General features: G+C 40.6%; 1 protein-coding gene across 1 annotated transcript in view; it reads left to right on the plus strand.

The window, feature by feature from the left end:
• The window catches only part of LOC137969641 (tuberin-like), a 61546-nt gene that overhangs the window by 45649 nt on the left and 897 nt on the right, over positions 1-15000 (plus strand). The window contains exons 32-43 of the mRNA XM_068815965.1: positions 748-962; positions 2738-2795; positions 3705-3748; positions 4953-5060; positions 5564-5624; positions 6470-6759; positions 9442-9676; positions 10531-10784; positions 11028-11301; positions 11994-12133; positions 13322-13492; positions 14633-15000. The exon at positions 14633-15000 is cut by the window's right edge and continues 897 nt beyond it. Of these exons, the coding sequence (XP_068672066.1) occupies positions 748-962; positions 2738-2795; positions 3705-3748; positions 4953-5060; positions 5564-5624; positions 6470-6759; positions 9442-9676; positions 10531-10784; positions 11028-11301; positions 11994-12133; positions 13322-13492; positions 14633-14863 (2081 nt within the window). The 3' untranslated portion in view covers positions 14864-15000. The remainder of the gene's footprint in view (positions 1-747; positions 963-2737; positions 2796-3704; positions 3749-4952; positions 5061-5563; positions 5625-6469; positions 6760-9441; positions 9677-10530; positions 10785-11027; positions 11302-11993; positions 12134-13321; positions 13493-14632) is intronic.

Consider the following 15000-nt stretch of genomic DNA (forward strand, 5'->3'; position numbering starts at 1 on the left):
TTTTTTCAAGCTCTACTTTGAAGACATCTTAATGTATTAGTTTCTACAATAATATTTTTAAAAGTTTTTTTTAATTTTCCGTTGGCCTTTAGGTTATGCGATAGCGCCCTACTTTGCCTTTGCTATCGTTTAGCATACATAAGTTAACACTGCTATATATAATAATAATCATCATCATCATCATCATGAGTTTATTTAAGTCTCATGGTTATTTAGCCGAGCGCGAGTGCTCTACTAATTAAGGAGACTAGAAATCAACTGAAATCAGAACAAATCCAATCAAATGTTTGTTTTTAAGGAGAAGGGAAAACCGGAGTATCTGGGGAAAAACCTCTCGGAGCAGAGTAGAGTAGAGAACCAACAAACTCAACTCACATATGGCGTCGAATCCGGGAATCGATCCCTGGCCACATTGGGTGTAAGGCGAGTGCGCTCACCACTGCGCCAGGCCTGCCCCCCCTCATCAATTAAGAACATTTCCCTTGCTTTCTCATTAATTTGAGCTGGCAGACTGGCAGATACAGTTCACTTCAACTGTTTAATGGAACTGTGGGCTTTTCTCGACATGTTCCTGATAGAGAGGCTGATACTAACAAAGGAAACATAAGAAGATTGTTTATTCATTTCCTTTGTTTTAGTCTCTTAAGTTTTGTTATCAAGCTGAGTTTCAGTACATTGAAAGAAGCCTATTTGGTGGCAAGGTCTCCTTTTGAAACGATAACGCGTAAACCTTTTTTTCACTCCTAGCTCCAGAATCCTCCAATTCTGGATGGCAACACGACGTTAGCGAGTCTGAAAAAGCCCAGGAACCACCTCAACTCGACCCAATCCTCATCTACACACCCAGCGGCAGCATGACCTCGCCTCCAAGCACCTTTGAAGGTTCTTTGGATTCTGAGCCTTATGAGGGACGAGATAGGCTGCTCAGTAGGAGTCCCAGACAGAAACCAAATGTGTTCACGGTGAGTTAACTGCGGTAGGTCATTTGATTTGCACGCAGTTTCGTTGGGGTGAAACACTACGCTGACTACGGGCTGGATTTTTTGGCAGGTAGGTAGATAATACTTAATTTTGATCAAAACAAACACGCTATCCCCAGCAACACCATGCTGGTAAAAGTTTCCACGGAGAGCGTGTCTGTACATCGTAAAAATGGAAACTTATACTACGACTAATAATTCTAATACTAACAATACATGACCAGTCTAAAACAGTTTAGGACTATGAAATATAAACTTATATTGAAAATAAAAATATCTAGAATGTTACTAATAAAACCAGCACACAGCTGATTCCAACTAGCTGTAAGCTGTGCTCCAAGGTCATACATGGACCGTATAGCGGCAGCCAGAGAAGCCATAGTATGCTTTCGTTTCGACCTTTTTGAGCTGCATCGTTGCTGTATTTGTGACGGCAATTAGCGAGACATTTCTTATTATTATTGTTAAATACCAGGAAATATAGAACGGCATGTCCCGATTATTTTTAATGTATACCTTGAATGTAGCGACTCTTCTAAGTTTGCTTCGTTTAGCAGTTGGTTCCAAAGCGTCGCGCCCTATACTTAATGTTCTTTTTAGAAACTCTGACTTCGATTTCTTTGAGGTTCCCTGGTATTCTACCAGGGTATGTAAATAGCCAAGCCATTGCTTCCTCCAGCGGCTACAAATCTCGCGCGATGACCAGCGGCTACAAAACTCGTGCAATCTCGTGTTGCGCTTTGCGAAAATTAGGAGAATGTAGCGGCGACTGGTTGCAGTCTAAGATAGGTCCAAAAAGCAGATCTCCGCTGTCATGATTGTCCAGTTTGGCGGCTGGTGTATGAAATAGAGACCTCTTCAAATCGTTACAACCAGAAAGACAACATTTAATTCGTTGGATTTTCGTTGCAAGCAGTCTTTTATTGCATTTTCCAGGCTCGGGGCTTTCTGTGCGTCGCAGGTTGATTGACCATGATCCACTCGTACCTAAGGAAAGCTTCCTTTTACAACACATACTAGTGTTTAACTTCAAACTCGGCTGGATTTACACCACACAAAAATATTCGTTGAAGGTCATCAGTTGGGCATTCAAAGTGGCTATGCGGTTTTTTTCGTTTCGTCTCTGGTATCAGTGGCATCTCAAAAGGGTTATGTCACTCTAAAGCCGAGTTTTTGAGCATTCTGAGGTACGTCTAGGGTATTTAATCCGGTGTAGAACTTGACAATTTTTTCTTTGTTTTCTTAGCTATTCATTTCCTTCACTTTGTTGTTTCGAATTTTTCGAATATAGTGTTTTCACGTGACGTCATGGCGGCCATATTGGTGTACCTAAACAATAGAACGGCGGCCATGTTGGTGTATCCAACTAATCCTCCTGGAATTGAACTCTATTATCATGCAAACGTTTTCCTTTGTTTCGGTGGAAAAAACAAGGTTACTGATTACGTGAGTGAAAACACTCAATTGGCCACTCCCTTTGTAAGGGAACCTCCATTCATGAAGTGAATAATTGCTCACGTTTTGGAAATGCTTCCACAATAGGAGGCATACAATTTGGGGGTGTGCGGATAGACCTATTTTAGCATTAGAAAAAGATTCTTCACATATTTCTGACTTAGCTCTTGGTGCTGCCATTTGCCGGCACTTTAACAAATTTAAAAAGTAAGATAGAGGATAAGCTATTAGTCTCCTCTTTTACTTAACTGCATTTCCTGGTGTTCAAATGAATTTATTTGAATCTGCATATTTCATTCCAGATGAGAGAATTGGATTCCTCGGACGTATTAGCCACCTTAGATACCACACCCACAGAAGGTCAGATGATTCTGTAGGAAGAATGCACCGATACAATGGCGCTTTCTTTATCGTTATTTTTTCAAGTACATGTATTGTTGTAAGGGTGGTGCAGTACACTTTGAGATTGTAGATAGTCTGGTGAAAGATATTTTCACTAAAATGAAAAAGTCGACTGCTCGTGAAAGAAATCATGATTAAGAAAATTGCATCGTTATGCAACAGTCAGTATAACCCCGCCCCCTCCCCCAACTTCGGGGATAAGGCGTTTGCCGTTTCTGATGGGAGCTTATGCCCCACTATGCGGGGAAATTTCAGGCTGCCTAATCCCCCCGCCCTTTTCTGGAGCAGTTACAGATTTTAAGGGTTTCCTAGTTGATGTTCTCAACAGACAAAAGCTGAAAGAAACGAGGCCCGAAAGAAAAGTTTAAATATTAAATAAAGGTTTGCTCGTTTAGTTTTATGTACAATTTATCCCAGGGAGTTCTTTGAGAAAGAATTCAATTGGGCGTGCGAATGAGCTTTCATTTCGTACCGAAATTTAATCTTCCAGTATTTCCAAGTGCAACTGTTGTTATATAAATGTTTCGTATTTGTTTTCACTGCTTTCGTTCTTGGTTTTTTTTTTTTTTTCATCCAGTCTAAAAAATGCATACCTCTTAATCCTTGCATATGTAGCGCTGCTAGACGTCGAACGAATATTGAACCGAAGCAAATCCATCCACATAAGGTGGACATTTTACTCCTCGAAACATGATTTATTTTGCAAACCTCAACCAAAGAGCAAAAAGTACAAAGGCAATACGCATTACAGCGGTTATCATTCAAGTTGTACTTGTTCTCATACTCGCACTCGTTTCCGATGCAAACATTCTCTAGTAAGTGCATAATAGACTTCTTGAAGAAACTTCAGTTTATTTATTATTATAGATTTTGCACAAATTCAGGACAGGCATGGACTGCAGTTCGAGAAGGTGAGAACCCTATCATCGACTCGGATATTATCTGAATTTAGACTCATTTGTGACTGCGCACCGGTGGCGCAAATTGGTTGAGCACCGGGTTGCCATGCGGGAGGTCGTGAGTTCGACTCCGGCCGGACCAACAGTCAGGGTCTTAAAATAACTGAGGGAAAAATGCAGCCTTTGTAACATCATCCGCAAATGGTTAGACTTTCAAGTCTTCTTGGATAAGGACTATAAATCTTAGACCCCGTCTCACAAATATCTTTCGTGTTCATAAGTTCCTTGTGGGACGTTTAAGAACCCACACCTTATTCGAGAAGAGTAGGGGACGAAGTTCCCCGTGTTGTGGCTGTCCTTCGTGAGTGTATGGTTGGGTGGGTATAGCAGGTCCACGTCAACTTGCTCGAACAAATAAATAACAAACAAACAAACAAACATTACATATCTCTCGAAACCAAGTTGCATGGGATCCGGTTCGAGTTTGGTAGCTCTGTTGTGGTAAGGATGAGGATCGAGTCTCTGTGATTTGTTCCAGTTTTGTCTTAGCAAACCCCAATAGCCTAGATGTGTCCTGGGCTTAAAGCTGTCGCCAAAAGTGGCTACCTATAAAGCTAGAACTGAGTTCGAGTGCTTGTGTTTTTCCAGGCCTATTTTTGCACTTTGGTTATAAGTTGAGTGGGGGAAAAGAGAAAAAAAAAACGGTAACATACAGTGCGGGTCGAGAAAACGAGGTTGGTAAGATATTTCTCCTCCAATGAAAGAAGAAGGAACCTGAGTTTAGCGGGCCATTGGCAAATTATAGCGCACGCAACGACTGAAAGATGCACTCATAGCTGCGTAGTGACCAAATCCGATTGGGTCGCTACGCTAAGAGGTCGTCCAGTTGTGAAAATATTCCGTACATGGTCTAGATATGAATGGGAACACTTTCCCTTAAAGCAGAAGGGATGGTATGATTTGTTAAAAAATTGTTTTTGAACTTTTTCTGCTTTATCTTTGTTTTTCCCAGCATGCTCTGTTAACAATTTTGTTTTCCTTCTCGCGGCCCTTGAATTCCATGGCTATTTTTTTTGTCCAGTCTTGTTCAACATCCTTCAACGTCTTGTTTCTCTCTCGCTGATATTAAGCCTTTTATAAAGCTAGTTCACGTAAGTGTAATTTTCAAAAAGGGATTTTTCTTATTATTCAGTCCTCTTTTCTTGCCTTTTACTAGCCTGAATTGGGAGTTTCTCCCGCTGAACATTTGCCAGACGCCTCAATAACAGAACAAAGCCTGCAAGAGCAAAAAAGAAAATATCTGTCATCATCAGAGATGTATCGGGTAGGCGACCGTTAGTTTAACAGTGAACGTTCGAACGCAACTTAGTGGACGTAACAACTTTCATAAGTTAACCATATGTGCAAGCATTTCTAGCATAGATAGCTTATGCTTATACTTTTTGACTTCGCAGATCATGAGTGTAGTTTTATTTTTGAAAGGACCCAACATTGTTCCCTGAGCCCTCGTTTCCCTGGCCAGTGGACAGGAACAAGGACCTGTCCTCGTTTCCGTTGGGGTGTGTTGGCTCTGGGAACGAGGCAGACAAGAATGATTAACTTAAGCAAAAGACGGGTTGGAGCTAAACGAATGCGACAATAAGCAGTTCACAAAACACGCGCTTGCGTTTTTTACCTGCACACGCAGGACTCGCTTCTGCAAGCTAAGACGTAACGAACGTGTTTCAACCGCGTACCCATTTCTCGATAAAAAAGAAATAATCTTTAGTCTCTTACCTTGTGGTGTTAAGGTCGATTGTAAGATAGATTGTTTTTCTTTTCCTGAAGCTCGCAAGTGACGAAGAGAGTGTTCATTCGCTGGATGTTGAGGATCACAGGGACCATAGTGGTATGAAATATGAGATGACAACGCTCCTGAGCCTTCAGTTGTTCGTTGATTTCATATTTGTAGTAAAAAAAAGGAAGAAGCATTTTAGCTTTTGCAAAAAAGGACTTGATTGCGAAACTTTGTGCTTTTTGATTTCCGATGTGTCTCCACTTTCTCGGTTGCTTTGGTCTGAATGGTTCCAAACCAAAGAATTTGTGTCTTGAAACTAGAGAAACGGGCTTAGGGCTGGGTCGTACTAGGCTACAAGAATATAATAGACCTTTTTCCAGACACTGCGGCCATTTTGATTTCTGTTGTTTCGAAAGACATGGGATGTTCAGAGGGGCATCCCGTAAAAGCTATTTGAAACAATGTTAATCAAAATGGCCTTTTGTTAAAGGTCTGTTGTCACTAACTCCCAATTTCCGAAAAAAAAAAAAGAAGAATGGCAAACTAATTTTTGTCCGCTATCCTGCCAAAATATCGACCTGCCCTTGGAGGCAAGAGGCCGGCTCTTCTAAAGTTTGGTATAGTTTGACAAGAATGTGTATTTTTTTTGCGTGTCGGTCCAAGCTTGCAGTAGGGTGGTTCGCGAAACAACATATATTTCCTGGGTATGGAAATATGTATATTCACTACTTGCACAATACCATAATACACCTCTATTTCGCCCCAAAACGTTTGCATAATCATTGTTTGCAAAAACTCCTGGGACATGAAAATGTCCCAAGAGAAGTCGAAAACAATGCCTATGCAGATTTTTGGGGCGTAAAAGAGTTGTATTATGGGATTTGTGCAAGTAGTGAATATATATATATATATATATTTTTTTTTTTTTACTAAGACTGTTTGTGCTCTCCCCTTAGGAGAGAGAAAAACCGAACTTTCTGGTAAGGATCAAGATGAACGACAAGCCGTAACCCCAACAAGAAGAGGCGAGAGACCAAAATCGCTTCCGTTCCACGTCCCGAATGCTGACCCGCCAGTGATTCGAGAAAGCCCTGAGTTCGCTTTGGACAAGGTTTTTCCGGAAAAGGGAAAAGCTGCTTTAACCATGAGCCTCGATTCGGGGTCAAGCAGATTTAACCAGCTTCCAGCTCCTAAGCGCTCACCCAAGCCACGGGGAGCTATTAAAGACCCAGACAGTGGTTCCCAAGTAAGAATCCTTACGTTCCTGTAAAGGAAAAACGATATATTTGTTTATTTTTAATTAAAACATTCTTGAAGAATTCAATTATGTTCTATACTCGAGATAGAGGTAAACATTTCCTGTAGCAGGCACTCAGAAAGAAGTATGTGGCAAATGAATCATGTTGCATTCGTGCAGGAACAAAAGTGACTGGTATAAGGGGCCGTTGTCTCCGTTCCTAGTTTTCCGTTTGCTGGCAACATCTTTTACTTTCTTGACGATTTTTACTGCTTCTCATCGGTATGCTAAATTTAAGTTCAAATTCCCACTAACGGTTTCGGTTTTTCTGTATAAGCAGTGCGTATTAATGGGTTCACATTTGACGATGTGCTTTGCAGATCTCCATCTACTCTGTCCTTCAAGAAATGTGAACTGATTTGAAGTACGGGTTATAGATGAAAGATAGAAGTGATCCTCGCACTTATTAAGACAATTTATTTAACAATTATTTCATGAGCGCGCGTTGGATATGAGATGGTAAATAGCCAACGAGGCGCGTAGCCGCCGATGCGATGTTCTGTAATACATTGTGCCCAGACAGACGTAGGCTCATCACAAAAACATTTCTTGCCTTTTCGCGTACTTCTAAACGTCGGAATCCAAACTTTCCACAGAAAATGTTTTTTTTTTCTTTTTTGTCTTTATTCAAAGAGTAATCTCGCTTTCCGGCGAAAAAGTTTTAGTTTAGCAAGGCTTAACGCAATCGTTTACCATATAAGGTCAAACTAAGGTATATGAGCTGATAACCGAGATTGAGTGAACCAATCAGAGCACGCGAAATGCATTATCTGAGGTTAAAAATTTAGTAATATTCGTTATTACCTATATATTGTGCTTTTCTTTGAGAATAATCAATTTTAGCAAGTTTGTCATGTAGGCACCTAATAAGTGAGAGGGATCACTTTAATCTTTCGTCTATAACCCGCACTTCAAATACTCATTTCCTTTCTTTATTAGTCCTTTCACGGGATCGCATTAGCTTCATAGCTCAGTTGGTAGAGCATTGAACCGGCATCGCAGAGGTTCATGGGTTCGAATCCCGCAGGTGTCTTAAGGACGTTCGCGCTAATTGTTTGTGCGCAACGTTACTGCGCAGGTAACGCGACTGTAATATGTCACGCAGTGAAGTTGAGGTTTTAAAACCTTTGCAAAAACCGTGGACGATAAGTCTTGCACAGCGTTGGATCAGAGCAGATCGTGATCAGTCACAGTTGATTTAAAATATTCATGAAAGTCAAGTAGACTACTGCACGACTGATATTCGCGAGGTTTTATCAGTCGTGCACTAGTCTACTTGACTTTCATACAAATTTTTCAAGCATGAACATGGCGACAGAAACCCCGAGGAAGAAGTTCCAGGCCTGCAAAAGAATGGCACATTTATTTCCGAATCATCATGAAACTTCAAAGAGAAGTGAGCGGGAGGATGGAAAAGCTCTGGAAAAGGTAGCTGATCGAGTGGACTAGTGGCTGAAAGTTTGGAAAACTCGACGACGAACCGTTGCGTAAATTTAATAGGACTGTTCCTTTTTAATGTTTTTATTACCCTACGAACTTAAATTCAAATTGAATACATGTTTTTAAAGTTCTTTTCCTTTACTTTCGTGAAAATTAAGCAGTATTTTCGTCCTCGTCCGCTTAAATAGTGCGGACCTGCGTGGAAACAATCAGCGATTGAATTTCACAAAAAACACACTCCAGAGGATGAGCATGACGGCAATGGAGAGATATTATACAAAACAGCGACCAAATGAAGATGACCCCTGTTTAAAACTTCGTTGCTATGCTCGAGAAAGTTTTTTTTTCGGTAAAAACCTTTCATCTCTTCAACGACCGATCCTCTCTTGGGTTCCAGTCCTTGCCCGACAGGTCACGCAAAAGCGTGACAAACGAACTTTTCCAAGAGCTTAGCAAAATCACATCGATTTTACTCGTTCAGATCATCGGTGACCCCTATTTTTTTAATCATGAATCACTTACTTTACTTACTATCTACAAAATATGATGAAATGAAAAAATTCTCACCGTAAGAAGTTATCTTTTTTTAACATTTTCTTTCGTCTTGCCATCGAATTCCGGTAGTGGTTGCAACGGATAGAGCTTACGAAAACGCTCGTCGAGGATGAACTGTACTGTTTACCACATCCCTAGAGGCATACAATTATCTAAAAATCTCACTCCTAAAAACCTATGCACGGAAACTTTCACTCCAACAGTTTATTTTTATGATTTTTGATGGATGAGCAGATGAGCCTAAATCTCGCTATTATGACCGATTTCTCGAAATTAAGGCATTTTTGCACTGCCATTTTCTTCGAAACAAAGTTGGAGTAAGTACTTTATGACCTAACTCTAGGCGAGAAATGAAGAAAATCTCACCGTAGGAAGATTTTGGCGCGAACGTCCTTGAATGAGACAATTGCTTAAATTGTCCTAATATCGCGAGGAGCACTTCAATATTTCGAATATTTCTTTAGTTCCGGAGCTCTTGTGCTACATTTGCAAATAAAACCTAAAACTTTGCAACTAAAACCACAAAAGTGAAATTAGAAAATCATGTCAGATACGAAGAAAGAGCTTTTTACTAAACATTTCTCGAAATGTGGATTATCGACTGATTTGTAAAGTTATGTTTTGTCCTTTATCCAGGCCTCCAAGAAAGGGAAGTTGAAAAAGTCCTCCAGCATTAATTCGCCAATCAGAAGGAAGGATAAGTTACATCACTCGTCCCACTCACCCTTCGCCTCTCCTTTGCAAAGCAGAAAAGCAGTAGCCATAAAAAGCAAGGAGGCTGAAGACAGACACGGTTTCATGAGTGTCAGCGCAAATCCGAAAAAGAGCTCTTCATCCCCGGAATTGTCCTCACCACCAGCGTTTGCGAAAGGTATAGCCATAAAATAACAACAACAACAACAACTAAATGTATTGTATTTGCATCCAACAATTTACAAGTGATTAAAAGAAAATAAAGAGGAGTACACAGGATACCCACAATAACAATAAATGGCTAGATAAGGTTTGGCCATGGTATCATGTATACATATCCATACGCGGCGTAGATGATGATACGCCGCGACAATTACATAGTTACCCAAACCAAGAAAGGTAGTACTAAACAAAGGAATTCCGAGGACAATATGGTGTTGATTGAATTTTCTAATTTATGTTATTCAGTAAAGATTGATCATTTCAGCTTTTCCTTAAAATTTTGGAAAGGAAACTTTATAACCTTCGTTATATCATTCCAGATTGTAGCACTTTGAAATTTAGAACCTTGAAAATACCAAAATTGTTTTGTGCTTTTGGAATAGTATAAACTTTCGAAAACAGAAGGTTTAAGTTGGTTATGTGACGACTGAGGCCTCATTTACATGAGTCATCAACAAATTTAAGCGGATGTAGTCAAAAGACTTGCTGCTTATTCGTTCTTTGTCAAGATTCCAATGAGCCATAAATCAAGACCCGGCACATTGTGGATCACACGTCCCTCATCTTGTTTTAACCCTTGTTTGACTCCCAAAAGTGATCAGTGTGTAAATTCTCCTCACGATTTCAATGAAATTTCTGTCAGACAGGTATTGAGAATGAAGATTGTTATCAGCTTAAGAGGTTGGTCTTGATACAACACCAAATTCTCATGACGACCCCTATGGTACTAGTTAGGAGAATGAACATTTCGATCACGGGAATGAAAGGGTTAAAAGCTTATTAATTTAGCGCTCTCCTCTGTGTTGGTAGGACTTGGCAAAACGTCTCGTTCCAGAATGTTTTCCGATAGCGGAGGACCGCAATCTATCTTCAGCAAGTCATATAAGCCCTCTCCATTACCAGCTGACCCCGCGGATGCAGGGCCAAAAGAGCCCGCCATTTTGGTTACTCCGTCAGAATCGTTCAGATACCCCTTGGACCCTTGTTTTGTGTTCCTTCAGCTGTATCATGCGTCCTTCCTGGGAGCATCCACAGAGAAACCTCAGCCTCTTCCTGATAGCGAGGTAGGTTCGAATGTGCTTTATGAATTGTTTTGAAGTGGAAACGCAAACTGTTACGTCGTCTAGTAAGAACTTCTTGGGAAGTCGAGTCGTTAAGGCAACAACCATTCAAGACCAACCTGGCATGCATTCGTAGTAAATAGGTACTCAAACACTCACATGGTCCGTAAAGGAAGCTACTGTTGCCCTCATGACTAAGCTGATGTATCATTTGAAGTATTTACTTTATGTTTATACTTGTTGAAGGTGATTGAACGAGCCATCAAGTGCCTGGATCGCATTCCTCCCTACGACACACACAAGATTGGTGTTATATATGTTGCTCCGGGGCAACACGATAACGAGTCTGCAATATTGGGCAACGTTTACGGGTCATCCCGCTACATGTCGTTCCTTTCGGGTCTTGGCACCCTTGTTCGTTTGAGGGACTGCCCCCCTGCTGAGATTTATACGGGAGGATTGGACAGAAATGGCGAGGACGGTGAATATGCTTACAGTTGGCAGGACGACATTTGTCAAGGTAAAGACTTCTTTGCAACAAACATATTCGGGTTGTGTGGAAGACAATGAAATTTACATCTTTGAAATGCAGATACGTACCAAGTTCAGTGTAGAGTTAATGTATTGCATTTTGGTTAGGGTTCTGGTTAAAAAGGTATTTAGAGGATCACTTTCTGACGCCTTTATCAACTGATGTGAATTGCATTTCGTAGGTGATAAACGAATTTCTTTGGAACTCTGAACAAAAGATATTCAGTATAAGTATACAATAAAACAGTGGATAGCGTTGAACGTGTGCGCTGATTGGCCACTCAAACGCTGGGTATCCTCTGCTATTCACCTCCGAGCAATTCGCGCGGAATTTGCGTCCGAAAATGTTGTAATCTTTGCAGGAAAAATTAAGTTAAAATAATTTTTTTGTGCTGTATTATCTCACTGTTTTATTACATAGTAAATGGTGGCTAGTTGTGGATATTTACCGAGCTGCGAATCCACCATTAGCCACCTCCACTTTGGTGAATAGCTATCCCTGAGCGCAATAGAGTTGCAGACAAAATCGATTGTGTAATCATTACACAAGAGGGTTGCTTGGTATATCAATCCCACTGCCCAACGCCGTTAATTTCCTAATGGAGATCATTCTTCAATCTGGAAAACTTTCTTCAAGGGAAAAAGTGTTTTTTAACTTGGTAACCCTTTCCTTTCGTTCAGTCATTTTTCATGTGTCCACGCTGATGCCAACTCGAGAGTCGGACCCAGGCTGCAACTCTAAAAAGATGCATATTGGCAACGACTTTGTGACTATCGTCTACAATGACTCCCAGCAAACGGTCAAGTTCGGGAGAATAAAGGTAAGGCAGATTTAGCGAAGGGACTGAGTTAGCTGTCTTTCTCCAAACTACAATCAGTGACAAATGGATTTGTCACCCTATCTCAATCATATTCTAATGAACAAATAGCATCTTATACAAAACTAGCCCTTACTAAGAGATATCTTTAAAAACCCTCCCCTAATAGACCTTTCCACGGTTTTTGACGCCATCTTGGCAAGGGGAAAGCATGGCTAAATTGTATGGGATTTTGGCCGACTTTGAACCGCTGTAGCGCCGCTAAAAAGAGACTGATTTCCAACTTTTGCCACTGCTTCAAATATTTTTATTGATGTCATTCATTCAACAGAAAATTAGGCCTGTGTTGCTTCTACTTTCGCAGAAATTTGCATGATTTTGATTACAAGAATTTGTATGTAATCTTAAAAATTCGTTTATGGGAGTTGTAGCCTGAATCTGTTCTTTATGTTTTATGAAAATAATCTCAGTATAAATGTCTTATAAAAGACACTTTCACTGTTGAAATCCCCCTCTTTGTAGCGGCGTTACATTGGTTCCGAGTCGGCCAAAATCTCGTACATTTACTGTAAATTTAGCCGTGTTTTGCCCCGCAACCAAGATGGCGTCATTAATAGTGGAAGGAAAGGGTCTGAGGTCTTTGAATTTCCTATCTTGACCGATGGGAGTCGTGTTTGGCCTGTCTACACCTTCAAACACAATTACAAGTTGTCTTAATTAAAAGCTTTAAAGGACTTGTTGTGGTGCATTGCATGCTTTTTTTTTCAACCTCCCATATGCGGACACCTCCCGTAAACGGACACTTACCTTTGGTCCCGAGGGTGTCCGCTTACGGGAGGTTCGACTGTATGTTTCACTCCTACAAAAGGCCCTCTCTGATTTTCTCCGAGCATCTCCAAGTCACCATCGATAAATAAATCTCTTCATTTCAATTTCTCGTTTGGTTTGCAGTTAGAACTATGTTAAGGGTGTAAGGCGATTGCTCTGGTTTTTCCAATGGCACCCTTGGTGATTGGCTTATAAAATTGGCGCCAACTATTTTTACGAATTATACCGCGCTTTGGTAGCGCTGGCTGCATGTATCTACTTTGTGTTATGATGGGATGGTTGAATTGCTACGGCACCGTGATTGACTAAAGTTCTGCAGCATTCAATTGGAATTTGATCCTAAAATTCTCTTTTAATCCTCAGGGTCAGTTTAATTTTGCCGAAGTAGTAATCAAACCGCTCGACAATGCATCCAATATGGTGATGCTAAGGTTCAAAGACGAGCTGAAGGATCTGCTGACTGACACAGGGCCGCGTGTTATTTCTGACGCTAATCTTCCCCGCTTGGTTCGCCAGCTGGTAGTACACATAAATGTGAGTAAACGCGCGCCAAATTTCATTCTGCACCATCTTGTCTTACTTCAAGGAAAAAGCACTTATCCCGTTTTGTTTTGCTTTTTTTTTTTTTTTTCATTTAAATGATTCGTCTGCTTTTGATTGGCTTAGAGCTTGGGTAGTTCCGTCCAGGTAGCGCACAAAGCACCGCTCATGATCAAGTGTTGCAACGTTAATAACCGTCGAACCGTTACATTTTCTCATCGTATTTTGATATCAGCTATAGAAAATATGGTCGTAGTGTCTTAAAGGGAACCACCACTCTTACTACAGAATAAGTTTAAACCGAAGGAAATTATCTTAACAAACAAATTTGTTCGAAACATGTTACGGTTGCCCTATTGTTCTGACACAAAGAGCTTTGGTCTAATAACAATAGGGCAACCGTAACACGTCACAATTATTCAAGATGGCGGCGCCCACGAAATTTGAAAAAAAAAAAGGTGATTCTAAAATTTATTTCTTTCGGATGCAAACGCTTTCTTTGAAAATATTTTAGATCGACTTGACTGGGACAGTTATTTCCTGTGATTTAAAGTTATTTTTCTGTTGAAGTGGAGGTTTCCTTTAAGTTTATCGCGGGACCTACCTTTGAGAAAAAAGTGCCGAGTTCATAGCGGTCATCTTAAATAGGGAGTTTTAGAAAAGACGATGGATACGGCAACGGCACAAAACAGTATTTTCATTGCTTAAGACTGCAAAATTTCTCGCGTTGCACGTTTGCCACCTTTTTATCACATACGTTTGCTGTACTATGCATAACAACGACGTGAAATCACCAAATTTGAGGTTTCGACAACAACGCGAGCACTCACAATGTGAACCTGTCATTCTTTATTTTTCTCTCAAACCTATCTTGCCCAATTTATTGAAGGATACTTCGCCCGCACTGTTCGACGTGAACGAGATGAAATAATCGAGGAAGACTCACCTTATTGCGAAGTTATATTTTAAGGTGACGTTTTCGTGGACGTCTCCGTCGTAGATTTTGAAGTCTCTTAGGTAAAAAGAGTGACGGCGGTCGTTTTGGAAAACAAAAATATCAATATGGCTGCGGGTCAAATGAGCAAACTCAAGTTATTTCATGATGAGTTTACTAATGTTGTGATCTCTTTTAAGATGGCATCTGTTATTCACCAAAGCCAGAAGAGACCCACAGACGCCTACGGCTGTAATTGGTTGGAGAGGCTGCGTCAGATTAAGCGCGTGCGTAACAAGGCAGCTGCTGAGACGTTTTCAGTTCCTAGCAGCCCCATCGGCAAGGGACCTCCGTCATCTGGGCTGCGTCCGCCATCTTTACAACTCACAGGCCTCACAGACTTCACCGAGTACATAATGAAAAAGGATTAAAAGTTTGGAAAATTGTTTGGTTAAGACGGTCAGGAGCTGGGGACGATGACCGTAGATCTCTACAAACTGAATAAATTAATAGATAAATAAATAAATACAGTAATCTAGAATTGAAATCCTTTAAAACACAAAATTCT

Source organism: Montipora foliosa, chromosome 9 (genome assembly GCF_036669935.1).
Source record: "Montipora foliosa isolate CH-2021 chromosome 9, ASM3666993v2, whole genome shotgun sequence".
Lineage (NCBI taxonomy): Eukaryota > Metazoa > Cnidaria > Anthozoa > Scleractinia > Acroporidae > Montipora > Montipora foliosa.